The following is a 14,260-nucleotide window of genomic DNA, read 5'->3' as shown; positions in this document are numbered from 1 at the left end:
TACTAGAACCTTCCAGACATCTTCCTGGCCAGCACCAAGGCCAGCCTTGTGATCTGGACCCTCCCTGCTGTGTTCTCTTCCTGCCAGCAGCAGGCCAGGTGTCTTGGACTTTGGTAGCCAAGAACAGGCTTCAAAAGGCTAAGTGGAAGGTGACCATCTTCAAAGCGTCCTCAGACTTCCCAGAAATCTCTGGCACCCAGCCCTGACCTCAGGTCAGTTGCCGGCAAGTGAACTTGTGACAGCTTCATGAGGGCAGGGACATGACTGTGTCTGTCTGGTTCCCAGCCCTCATCCTGGCAACCTCAAGCATGAGGCTGGCATACAGCTGGTGCTCAACAGCAATTGGCTGGGTTGATGTGTAATGGCCTCTACCAGGGAAGGACACAAAGCACAGTAGGGGTGGCCCAGGCTCTGGAGCTAGTCAGACCTGGACCTTAACCTTCCAGCCACCTTATCCTTAGACTATGCTGTCCCTCTCACCCAACCCCTTCACCACAGCACCTCAGAGAGCTCTCAGGAATGTCAGCTGCAAATAACATACAGAGTCTTCAGTCAACTAAGGCAGAAACTTCTGCTTTGTTTTCAGTTCACAAACACTTATTTAGCACTCAACTGTACACAGATGCTGTTCAAGCACAGTGGGCGACCCCACATCATAATGGCTTCAGTTAATTTTTGTGACAATCCTCTGAAGTTGGGTCTATTTAGCACCCTCCTTTGTAGCTTTGAAACACCAGAGAACTAAGGCAACTTGCCTGAAGCCTGAGACCTAAAAGTGCTGGGCCAGGATTCGTATTAATTACACAGTCTAAACTGCTAAAGTGCTGCACCTGTCTGCCTCTAGGGCAGACAATCACTGCAAACTGGTTTCTGTCCCAATCCTTGAAGGATTCCAAGGACATTGGACCACACTGCCAGACTGTGTCTTCAGTTACAGAGGGAGCAGATGCGGGTATTCCCAGGGATCACAGTTTGGGGGTTTTGTTGGTTGGTTGGTTTTGGGGGGTATCTTGTTTTCAACTGTGGTGTACTCTTCTGAAATCCAATTTCAAAGAAGCATGTTCACTGAACACTTCCCTCCCATCCCATCCTCCCTCTCTATGTCTCCCCAGGAAAGGAAACACACAGCTATGCAAAAATGGGCTAAGAAATGAAAGAGGAAAGGTGAAGGCCTGTGCGACTTACAGAGCAAAGCCAGAGGCAGCAACCGAAAGCAAGAGCTGTCCATCAGGGAGCACAGATGTCCAGGCACATAGAGGCAGGTGGGCAGCTACACAGCTTCAGCTGCCCATCGTCCAAGGTAACAGAAAATTAAGCCATTTCTTTTCTAAGGGATGAAAGCTTATCATAAAGAACTCTCCGTTTACTCTCCTGCCAACCATGATGGAAATCTCATTACCAAAATAAATCACTGGACCTTGCCTCTTCCAGTGTTTCAGGACTAGTAACAACCCAGAGAACTCCGTAAATGTTCAGATATGGAAGAATGAAATCCTCAAGGAACACAGGGCGGGTGTTTCACTTGGATAGGACTTTGACTGACTTCACAGTGCATTCATTTTCAAAGGCCTTAGAGAAAAAGGATGCTCTCGGGGACTGCTGACTCCTGGTCCCCCTATGTTCGGATTCCTGTGTGTGATAGCAAAAGCTTTATCACAAAGGGTGACCCTGGCCTTACACTGGCTCACATGACTCTGTCCCCAACTGGCTGAGGTAGCACTGAGGAGAGTCAACTTTCTCTGATCTCAAAAGTCCCTGACAAGGTTAAAGCAGATCCCCTAAAGGGAGGCCGTCTCCAACTCCACTAGCCCAGGAATTACCACATTTCCCTCCAGGATAGCATGAGGCATTCTATCATATGCCACAAAGACAGGGAGTCGAGAGGAGTGCTTCCTCCCTGGAGAGATGGAGATCTTGCAAGGCCAGTGTAGAAAAGCCATCTCTTCCTGATCAGGGAACAAAACCCTACAGGTTGTGTACTCTCTTGCCCTGTGAAAACCTACAACCATACTAGACTCTTCCTCTCTAGTGAATTGTGATTCCTGAGGCTGCACGCTCAAAAAACCGGTTGCCTCATTTTAAATCTGGCTGGCCACCAACACAGACAGCAATCGGATAGTGTTGACTTAAGGAAAAAGACACCCATACTCAAAAACAGATACAATTGGGAAGTACTGGGGACTGAGTTACCCTGCTCCTAGAGACATGTCCCATAGCCAACACCAAACTTACCAATATCCAATCACCCTGCTGAATTTCACACCCCCAAACCACAATATCCAATATGGCAAGTCCCCAAGGACCTGTGGTTTTCATTTATTTGACCATCTTTCCCAGGAACCCAAAACTACACTAACACCAAGCACGAATGTGATCAGGTTAATTGTTGATAGAAACGCCAATCTGAAGCTTTCCTGGATTCAGTTCTCAGCAAGAGATCTTAAACATCATTTTCACATAAAAGGTTTACAACTGAGTTATAGGCAAAGTGGGTAACTATTCACAAAGAAAAATCTCAATGGAGAGAAAAAGCAGTCTCACAAGACAGCTTTAATTCCCAGTTTCCTCCTGCCTTCCTTAGCCTCCTAAGTGTTGGGATTGTAGGTGTACACTACCAAATCTGTCTTACACCATTAATTTAGATTAAAACTATTTCTGAGCAAACAAGTGGAAGCTTCAGGATGCAACATACCAAAGCTACGCTTCACCACACATAACAAAATCATCTTCAGGGGAAAGCTGAGGAAGGAGAAGCCAGGGAAAAAAGATTGCAGGACACCTGAGGCCTGCAAACTGTCTACCCACAGGAGCTGAGCAGTTTCCACCTGACTTCACTACCCGAGATAAAAAGAGGATTCTCTGGCTACAGCAGAACTCACAAGAGCATAAAACAAATGCCACAAGTTTGGGTTCTCACTCCCGGGTGCATGACAGGCTGAGAGAGGCTCAGTGCCACAGAAAGCAAAAGTGTCTTTGTTTCCATTACATCATCCGTGGTGAAGGGGGAGGGCAGGCGGGGCACAGCTGGTGGCAGCTGTGCTACCATCTGCTCTCCCCTCAGAAGCCTTTGCTGGTCTGAGCAGAGCCTCCTTGGGCTCCTGACAGAGACACGCGGGGTTAAAGGTACAACACCCTATTACAGAAATAGTGGGAATTACTGAGAAATAAATCACTCTTATGTTGAGTTAAGAGCCTCGGGTAGTAGATGAGCCAGTTCCTAGAATTTATGCTGGCTGCATCTCTTTAGACTTGGTGACAACACAAACTCTGTCAACTCAATTAGACAAGCTCTATGTACAAGCAACCACCTGCCATCTGCTTCCCTAAAGGTAGATAGCCAAAAAACCACAGGTCTGCAGCTGGGAGCATTCTGGAAAGGAAGAAAGAATGCTCCAACACTATAGAGGTAAGCTTCATACTACCTAGGGGGCGGACATACGCTGTTGGCATCCAGAGTCATTTGGAAAGCTGGGCTTGCCTTCCTCACCTCAGAACCTATTCAGAGGACAGTCATCAAGGAAGGGGAAGCTGGTAGCTTGGGACATGCATTTGGGGATTTGGGGAAAGATAGATGGGACAGGACAGGACACACAATAACATCTCAACTAGCCATTCAACTACAAGTTGGAAGCAAGAATGGAAATGGGCCAATTAAGCCTGTTTTATCTGACCAGTACAGAGTTGTTCCTGTAGTGGGGGATTCCAATATTTTTAGAGGGACATAATGTTGAGACAGGGTCTCATGCAGTCCAGACTGGCCAAAATTCTCTATGTAGTGGAGGAAGACCTTGAACTTCTGGTCAACCTACCTCCACTTCCTGAGTGCTGGGATTATAGTGAGAATACTGCCATCTCTAGTTTTCCAAGTGTTGTGGATTAAACCTAGAGGTTTGTGCTGCTAAGAACAGCCTAAGCCACATCCCCAGTCAATAAAAAGAATAAATTTCAAACACAAATCTGCATCACAGGCTCTTCCTGCAAGGGTAGGAAGGACTCATGAGACTTGGTCCAATTCCTAACGCCAGCTATGGGAGCTGAATGACAATGCTCCCTTGAGATAAAGGGAATATGCTGAAGAACTTGTTCCCTCCTGCATCTAGGCCACTGTGGCACCTGAACCTTGAGATCATCTGCCAGAAGGCCTGTGAATCATGAAGAGAAAAAAACCCCAAGGGATGGTATCCCAGGATCCTCCTCTATAGTAGAGCCCTGGTCCCTGGGATAGGCAAATGTCACTCTACAAAGAGCATCTGAGCTGGCTTCAGAAAACATCCCCTCCCACTGCGGCAGGTTGGAGGCCCTGAAAGGAATGTTCCATGCCACTTACCATACATTTTGCCTTCGTCTGATAAGATGATTTTCCTCCTCCCACATGGCGGATAGATAGCCAGGGCCTCCTGGAAACTCTGCTCAATATCAGGACTCCAGACCCCCTCCGCGTCGTTGTCAATCGGCTTATCTGCCGAGTCGCTCATCCTTTCCATGTTTTCGGCAGGGCTCTCGCTGCCGCTCCAGCTGCTGGGCTCAATTTTGGCGGTTGGATTTTCCAAGCCGAAGCCTGGAGCCTTTTCAAGAAAACAAACCTAAAGAGAAATCATAAAATCGTGTGAGGCTGGGAGTGCCATCAACATAATGCTCCTACAAGCTGCACAGTAGGTTCTCAGGTGATCGATTGTATCATGTGGGCAATAATTCCTGGGGGAGAATATGGAATTCCAAGATCCCAGATGATTTCTGTTCGCTGTATGTCATGTTAAGTACCCTACAAAAACATTAACGGCTGACTGAAGCTGGGTAATCTTCCTGGATGAGAGAAAATTCTCAGCCATGATGGCACTCACTCAGAGCTACCCATCTGCAAGACTCATGTGAAAACCTGTTACTAAGTGCTCACACCTTACAAACGGACCCGTGCTCAAAGACAGCCAAGTCCCCACAGCATAACAAGTTTATAAGAATCCACTCTGAAAATTGACAACTTAAGTGAAATGCCAAGCCATCTCAATAAAGGCCATCGAGATGCAAGAGACAGAAGAAATGAGGGCACTTAGTACTGCAGACCTTGTCCTACTGAGGTGCAACGACAGCTGACCTAGACCCAGGCACCAATCTTTGAGGATGGTACCCTGTGGAGTCAGGTCACTGGGTCCTAAATGCTAACCATGCATGAAACAGACCAGTCCTGTCCCCTCCTACACCTTCCATTCTTGTGAGAATGTCCCATCCCATGACCCTGTAACATACTCTGAATTCCTGATTACATGGAACCTGTGGAGCAATCTTTCCTTAAGTTTTAGGGCAATGAAGATAAAAGAGCCACAAGAAATCTTTCTCCAAGATGTAGATGCATTCCCCTTCAATTATACATGACCCCCCTATAGTCACAAGGGGATAAGCTTTCTAAACAAATGTCACACAGGCTTGACACCAACCTGAAAATGATCAAATCCAGTACTCCCTGCTGGCTGCACACTAACATATCAATATTGCTTTGTGAAAACCACATCAGATCATTAATTCAAAGGACTCCCCAAAAGAAGGAAGGAGAACTGCTCCTGGTGAATGAGAACTGAACCACAGTGTGCTGAGCAGGGAGGGTCTCATGTGATCATTGCTGCTCGCTTACATCCCTGCAGTATTTCAACACAAGAAAACAAAGAGAAGCATGTCCTCGTTCCAGGGCACTGTCAGCTGAGCAGAAACGCGAGTTTCTTCCCTTGCCTCTACCAACTGCATCCTCTTACCTATTCTCCCAATCTAGTTTCAACAAACCCCAGAGACATAAACTCGGGAATACTGGGAAATCCGTGTTCTAACTGATGGGTGGCTTTGGGCTCCTCACCTTGACTTTCTTCAATTTGGCAGCATTTGCATTAAAAAAAAATTAGCATGTTTAATTTCAACTGTTACCACCAAGCCATCATTCAGAGAACACATCAGCAAGATACTGACAGCCCCTTACCAACACACATATGCTTACACAGGACTTCAAAATATGCCAGTGTCAAGGTATAAATTATGAAACAAGAAAGGGTTTTGTGACTGGCCTCTAAATGAACTATGAGTGCTTGCCTCGTGGGCCTTTTGAATTTTCAAGTGATTACATTTTGGGTTGAGATCTGAGAGTTCTATACAATTTGAGCTAAGTTGTAACCACCATAGTGATTGCTTACTGGAGAAATTACAAGAACAGGAGGGAACGCTTTAATAGTGGCTAGCCTCTCCCCCAACAAACAAAACAATGCACACAACATGTAAAGCACAGGCCAAGCCAGGACAGATCACAGTGGAATGAATTCACCCAAGGAAGCTGTATTTAAAGATATACATAAGACATGTGGGTGCTCAACCAGTATAGCCAAGAGATGAAACTCAGCACAGTGAGGGCTGAGGGGCCTGGGCCCTCACAGGCCTGGGAAGAAGGTTCTTATGTAACCAAAAATAAAGTCTCCAGAAGAAAACATGCCAACAACCCCAACCCAAAGCCTTAAGACCATCTCCCCAGCTGGTCACACAGGCTATGCTGGAATGTCACCAGTGGGAGGACACTCACTGGTTCCTCAGCACCTCCCATCATCACACTGGTGTGCTGAAACTGTTCAACCAATTAGGTCAAAAGCCATTTTCTCCACTGACTTTAACCTATTCACCCCTGAGAGTCTGTCTATCCTTTAGGGTCAGCTTCCCTCAAGACCCATTTCCCGTGGCCTGACCAGGCCTTGGGATCCTTACAGACCTTCACCAATGAAAGTCTGCTTACCCTTCACCAATGTATTTGTAATCCCAAAGGAGAGGTCAACTCAACTCTGTGATGCTAAGAAGATTCCTGGTAAGGAAAGCCTGTTCACTAGACAAACTGTCCACCAAGAATGACCTCATTCAAAAGACTAGCAGCAATGTCTTTCTGACAACATTGAAGCTGCTTCTAAGGCTAGGCATCACACACATTAATTGATCTCTCCACCCAGGGCGCACAACACAGCTCTAAACACTTCCACATTCTGATTCAGCAAAGGGAAGAACTTTGCAATTGGGTCTACTAGAGCTCAGGGGGATGGAGTTACCGCCTCTGGACATGAAACAGAAAACACTAGATACAAAATCTAGAGCTACTCAGGCCCTTGGTTTTACAACCCAACTGTAAGATGAGCCTCTGTATGGGCAGAGTTTCCGATCACAAGGCTGGTGGGGGTTGGCTGAGAAAACTCCCCATACTAGATACCAAAATAACTATCCTGGCATTCCATTCTTAGGCTCCAAAGCCACCTCATCCTAGAAACTGTCCTTGTCACTCTAGTGACTCTGAGAGTATCAGTCACATTTTACGAGCATCCTACATATGTAGAACTGGTGACTGCTCAATCTACCTTGATTTGAATACATACAAAAAAAGCACCTGCTTATTACCAACATTAAGATCTAATCAAGTCAGGCACACACCTGTCAACTCAGTACTCTGGAGGTGGGGCTGGGAGGATCCTGAAATGAAGGCCAACCTGGGCTACAAAGTGAGACCTGGTCTCAACTGCCACCATCACAGAATATAATGGATTTCACAGACTATCTGCAGAGCTGATGTCTTTCTCTCCCACACATCTTTTGAATGTCAAAGTCCAGTTTCCCTCAATTCAGAATAAAGAACTCTCTCCTCCCTCTGCAATCACAATCTCTCTCTCTCTCTCTCTCTCTCTCTCTCTCTCTCTCTCTCTCTCTCTCTGTGTGTGTGTGTGTGTGTGTGTGTATTTGTGACACACTCAAACTGGATCCAGAATCCAAACTTGACACACTCACAAGCCACATGGCTCATACTGAATTCATGTTTTTGAAGCTCAAGATTTCACTTATGCAACGGAGATACTAGATTCTATCCTAAAGCAGAAAACCAATGGGGAAAGGCAACTGCAGCAAGACTGCCGTGAGATTAAGTGAGATAAGAGGAAGAATTCGGTCATCTGACAAGCCATGTGTCCTCACACATTCATTTTCCAGTCAGTCCTCTCCAGACAACAGCATGCCATGAGGCCAAAATACCTACAAAAAAAAAAAAAAAAAAAAAAACAAACTTGGCAGTGGAGGAATAGAAGTGCCTTCCCTTAAAGCTCACTTAATCAGGAAATCAATTCACAAAGCATTCGAATCTTAAAATACGTCTTCAGAAGACCAAAGAGAAATTTCATATTGTTGACAACTGGTTTCCTAATATCCACCTAAGATCAACCTTTCTCACAAACTACAGTTTTCATATTCTTCTGGGCAAGGTGGTTCATTGTCTCCAAGGAAAGACTGTTGAAACCAACAAAAACATGTGTAGTGCAGAGGACCTCAGTCTCATGAACACCACCATCCAGGAGGCCCCTCATCTCCTGAAATCTCCTAGTCTGAGCTACTTAAAACACAGCTGTTATGAATAACCTAAGTAGCCTGCTAATTAGCTAGACAGCCGCCCTCCATCACAGACATTCCTTTCCCAGGACCCACCAACACATCAAGAAGAGTCACAAGAGTGCACTTGACACACACAGCCTATTCCAAGAGCCCTGGGACAGAAGGGAGGGGAGAGCAAATGCAGGCACTTCTGACACCAGCTCCACTCTTCACGGGGTGACATGTGACAAGAGAAGGTGCTGTTTCCTTCACAAGTTCCCATGAGGCCCTCACCATGTAAACATCTTACCCCTTCATTAAAAGCAGCCTTAAGGTTAATAAGTCACTGAGCACAAGGGTCAAGAAAATCCATAAACCATGTTTTAGTCAATGTCTTAACTGTCTATGAAAACAGGAAAGGAGCCAGTCTAAGAGTTGGACTTAGATGGATGTCTGCCTAAGAACCCAGGATGGCATCCCATGAGCCTCAGTGTCTGTCCACTGTTAACCATGAAGGAGGCCAATTCATCCTTCTACCATCATCTTGTATTCCCAGACAGTACCTATAACAGAACTGTGTTAATATGCCCGTTAACTGCACCCCAGGGTACTTGAAGGAAGGAATCTAACATCTTCTTCACCCTGGTGATGACACAATGCTGATACAGAAGCAGCTAATAGAGGACTGGACATCACCCAGATGACCTGAGCATGCTTTGATAGCATGATAGCTCATCCCCCAAACTCATACTAACTAAATTTTCACTGAATAGAAAGTACTTAAAGAAACCACTCCCAGCACTTGGGAGGCAGAGGCAGGCGGATTTCTGAGTTTGAGGCCAGCCTGGTCTACAGAGTGAGTGCCAGGACAGCCAGGACTACACAGAGAAACCCTGTCACGAAAAACTGAAAAAAGAAAAAAGAAAAAAAAAAAAGAAAAAGAGAAAAAAGAAAAGAAACCACTGAGATGGAGTTTGGTGGTGGAATGCTTGAATAGCAAACATGTTTGAGGTCCTGGGGTCATCCACAATACCACAAGAAAATGGGGGGAGGGAGAGGTGGGTAGGATGGTCCCCATATTAGACACATGTCAAAGAAAGCACATAGCAAGAGTGTGCACAATCCCACTTCCTATCTAGCAGCCATTATTACTGACAACTAGTAGCTATATACAAGAGACAAATAGGGTCTTGATCCTACGAGGAAAGCCACTTTCATCATAAACCTTATTTAGAGGCGCTTCTAACACTCTGCAGCTCCCTCATCTTTGGACTGCCAGAGAGGAGAGAGAACTAGAAGACAGAGCTGTAGGGAAAGCAGGAGAGAGCAAAGTGATGTGAAGACCAAGTGGCCCAAGAAGTCCTAGAAAGAACTTCCAAAAGGGAGGACCTGGTAAGGCCGAGGGATGGGGATGGGGGTGCGTGAAGAGCTGAGAAGCAAAGATCTATACTAGCTCAAGAGGTGCCAGAAGCAGGAGCCACTGAGGGACCAGGGTGAAAAGGGAACCACACAGACAGGTATTTATAGTACTCAGCTTGACCACAGATTGGACAGCTTGAAGGTCACAGTGACCTTCACAAAGGCCCAGGTGTTTTATGTCAGACAAAGCTATACTCAAAAAAAAAACCAAAAAAACAAAAACAAAAACTCCCAAAAACCATAACGCCCAAGGCAGCAAGGAACTTCCCTTCCAATGTAATCTCAGGCAGCATATCTAAATAAAATTCTACAGCTTCCCAGGGATTCCAGGAGAATAACAATGACAAAGATTGTGTGTCTGCGGGCCCTTCATCACTGCTCAGACCTTGGGCATTAGCCCCACTTAGAAGGTCCAGAGAGGGAAGTTGTCCTAAGTCAAGAGTTTCCCAGAATCTGAGTCTCTTTTCCAGATGGAGTGAATCCATAGGCATAGCAGACTGACTGGCCATCCTCAGTAGGCGGGAGGAAGGCAGTGCTGAAGTCCCAGCTCTGTCCACAGCTGACATCACCATGCAGTCTAATTAATTCTTAATGAATAGCGAGGACACTCACTGACTCACCTCCCTGGGCAGTGGGGAGGAATTCTGGACACTAATGACGGTTAATTGCTTTTGCATATGTAAAGTGGGGCATGTAATTATTTTCCTATCATTTCAGACACTCACAAACCTTGCTAACAAGTGGCCTAATCACGTGAGGCTCAGCAGCCAGAGGGGTGGAACTAAAGACTATGCATAATTGTCAGAGATGGCAGAAATCTCTAGAATGAAGCAATGTCTCTGAAGCAATGTCTGCCACACAGCCAGAAGCAACCAGTGAGTCCTGTTTAGTGTCATGAGCTCCAATTAGGAAAGGCTAATCATAATTACTCCTTTCAAAATTTGCCTTCCTGTCCACAGAATTCCACCTTCATGCCAATATCTCTTTACTAGTCCACCGTTTCCAGCTATGCGACTGGAGGGTTTGACATTACCATCCTGAGATACTCCATTTCCCAGCCCCTCCAGTCCTGAGTATGTGCCCATGTGGCAGCTCAAGAAAATCTTTGACTTATATGACTTTATATGATACAGCTCTTACTTCATTGTTATTGGTCGCTGAAGGAACTAACTACCTTCTCTACTCATAAACTACTAAGAACAGCGATCTTGTCCTTTCCTCCACCTCCATCTAAGGTGACCACAATTCCTCCTTCTTTGTTAATTCCTCAAAAGAAAAAAAAATGGAGCCATCTATCTACCCAGTATCAGGCAGTCTATCCCACCCTGCCTCTCCAATGCAAAAACCTGACATAAAGACGCTCAATCTAGAACCTCTAACATGAGAGTTAATGCTGATTGTCAACTTGACAGGGTCTAGACTCACCAAGGAGAGACAGCCTGTCTGTGACAGGTCATCCAGGTTGGGTTAACTTCGTGAGATGGGAATATTCACACTAACCATGGACGGCACAATCCATGTGCTGCGGTCCTGGACTGAGTAAAAAGGAGAAAGCTCAACGTGTATTTGTTACTCTCTGTTTCCTGGCTGCTGACCTGGTGTGAGCAGCTGCTTCAAATTCCTGACAGGGTGCCTTCCTGGCCATGATGGGCTAACCCCTTGAAATGTGAGCCATAAGAAACCCTTCCATAAGCTGTTTTTGCCAGCTATCTTGTCACAGCAAGAGAAGCGTAATGAATACGCCCAGTAGACATCTCTCCTTGAGAAAGACTTCAACACAGACACAGATCTTCTTTCCAGCTCCAAGAGATGACTACAGTAAGAGTTCTCCACCAGTAGCCATCAATGTCTCAAAAGAAAAACTAGTAACCATCCCCAGAGGTTAACAGACAAAACCCCTAGAGTATCCCCTGAATCCTAACAGGTCTAACAAACAAATGCTGTTCAGGTAGACAAGTCAACCATAATTCATGCTAAAAATAAAACACCAGTAAGATTAACACTTCTCAGGCAGTAACCTATATATAACCATAATCCCACTTGCTCAGAAAGTCTGGTTCACTCTCAGGATATCTTAGCACTTAGCTGGACTGGAGAGATGGCTCGCCTCTTAAGAGCACGTGGTACTCTTGCAGAGAACCAGACTTCAGTTCTCAACACTCATGGCAGGCAGCTCACAACCACCTGCAACTCCAGCTCTGGGAAATCCTACACTTTCTTTTAGACTCCAAGGTACCTGTACTCACACATGCACACTGTCACACAGAGATACTCACACATTGTTTTGCTTTTTTAAGATCTGAAAGTAAACAATTCCTATTTTTATTTCTTTTAAGTTTTATTTTTATTGTATGAGTACTAGTGTTTGTCTGTCTGTCTGTGCACTAAATGCATGCTCAGTGACCAGAGAGGCCAGAAGAGAGTGTCAGATCCCCTAAAAGTGAAGTTATCAACAGTTAAAAGCCAGCATGTAGGAACTGGAACTTAGGTCCTCTGGAAGAGCAGCTAGTGCTCTCATAGCTGACGATACATCTCTGTAACCCAACAGTTCATACTTTAAGACTACAAAATAAATATGTACAATGTGTTTGACTAAACCCCGGATGGAACCAGCATTTCCAAAGAGTCTACTTTCAAGCACACACCTGAAGTGATGCCTGTATGTGAACACCATACTGAGGGACAGGCACTAGCTCCCTGGGTCTACAGGAAAATGCCTCAGGAGTCACCTGATTACAAAAGAGACTCACCCAATGTCACTGCTTGCTGCCAGCCAACTTAATATGTTGGCTCTGGACTCACACCAGAGACCAGCAGCTGACCTGTCCAGATCCCCCCCCCTTCCCCCGAGTGATATGGAAGACCCACTGTCTGCATCAGAACTATCACTCCCACTATATGTAAGGGAACCATCCTTGCCTTTCTCTCTGCTCCTCCTTCAATACTGATGGTTCTGATGCACATGCTATGGGGAACAGAGAGCGGGAGGAAATCCACGGCTCATCTCTCATTGGGTCATAAGTTGGACAACAAGGAAATCCTGAATCAAGGTGGCATTTTGAGCTATTGAATTAAGGAGCCCAAGCCCTGCTCCTAGCACTTAAATTAGATAGAAAACATCGAGGCTCCAACACACCCAAAGAAAAATACAAACCTGCCAACAAGCTAAGGTAATCAAGAAACAATCTGTCACCTCACGCTCTTCCTTCTCCTTCCCAACAAACAAGGTCAAAAATCAGACCATCACCTCCTTGAGGATCCATTTCTAAAGGATGGGAGCAGACACCCTGACAGTTAACTTAATTCATGCATAACTGTCGGGGAGTCTGCTCAAGTGTTGGTTTTGAGTCCCAAACATGACCCCTAAACACCTAGGGCACAGAATCTGATATTGTGCAATAACTAGGACCTAGGGCAGTGGCCATTAGGACACTAATTAAAAATTGGAGCTAGGTAAGGCAGTGGGTAAGACTTACTTACCTGGTGCAACAAATCTGCACCCCTGCAATTTGAATGGCTTACAATGGCCTATATTAAAACTCCCACGTCAGGCACCATGGCACAGCCATCCAGGAGGCTGAGGCCAGAGGATCCTGTGTAAGAGGTCAGTCTGGGACACAAAGCAAGTCTGAGACCAGCTTGGGTTACACAGTAAGTCCATGTCACCAAGGTATACAAAACAGAGCAGTGCCTCAAGGGTCCAGACACAACCCTACACATTTATTTCCACTTGGTGTGGGAGAAGGGAGCATTGTGTTGCCTTTGATAAAGGACAACTTTGTCAATAAATTAATAAGGGTAATCAGTATCCACATGACCAAAATAAATGACTACTACCTCATAAGATACTCAATCTAAAAGAGACTTTAAATCTGAATTTCAAAAGCAAAATAATAGTCAGAAGAAGGCCCATACGATTACCTTAACATATCAAATTATTATTATAAAAGGATAAAATGAGGCTGGCAAGTTGGACCAGTAGGTAAAGGTGCTTGCAAACAAGCCCAATTTCCAGTTAACCTAAATTCAATTCCAGGGCTCAACACTAAGGTCCGAGGAAACCCACTCCCTCAAGTTGTCCTATGACTTACATACTGCTCAGTGTCATGCACACCTGTGTACATATACACGACAGACAGACAGACAGACAGACAGACAGACAGACGACAGACAGACCTGAAATAATTATGAGTGGGGCTGAAGAGATGGCTCCTTGTTTAAGAGTATATACTGCTCTTGCAGAAGACCTGAGTTCAGTTCCCAACTCCAGGTCCAAGGATCCAATGTCCTCAGATCTCACTGTGCACTTGCTTTCATGTACACAAAAGTAAATACAGTTAAAAATAACAATATTAAAGAGAAAATGTGGCCAGAAATAGTAAATACCTGGTCACTTGAACCCAAGAATTCAAGGCTGGCTTATGTAGAACCAAGCCTCAGAGAAAGGGAAGGGAAGGGAAGGGAAGGGAAGGGAAGG

At 45.4% G+C, this 14,260-nt stretch overlaps 1 protein-coding gene across 1 annotated transcript in view; it reads right to left on the bottom strand.

The window, feature by feature from the left end:
• Tead1 (TEA domain transcription factor 1) overlaps positions 1-14,260 on the bottom strand; it is a 223,663-nt gene that overhangs the window by 141,075 nt on the left and 68,328 nt on the right. The window contains exon 2 of the mRNA XM_028768020.1: positions 4,328-4,583. Coding sequence (XP_028623853.1) covers positions 4,328-4,484 — 157 coding nt within the window. The 5' untranslated portion in view covers positions 4,485-4,583. The remainder of the gene's footprint in view (positions 1-4,327; positions 4,584-14,260) is intronic.

This window comes from Grammomys surdaster, unplaced genomic scaffold (assembly GCF_004785775.1).
Source record: "Grammomys surdaster isolate TR1022 unplaced genomic scaffold, NIH_TR_1.0 184, whole genome shotgun sequence".
NCBI classification, from domain to species: domain Eukaryota; kingdom Metazoa; phylum Chordata; class Mammalia; order Rodentia; family Muridae; genus Grammomys; species Grammomys surdaster.
This window is presented reverse-complemented; position numbering and strand designations above follow the sequence as displayed.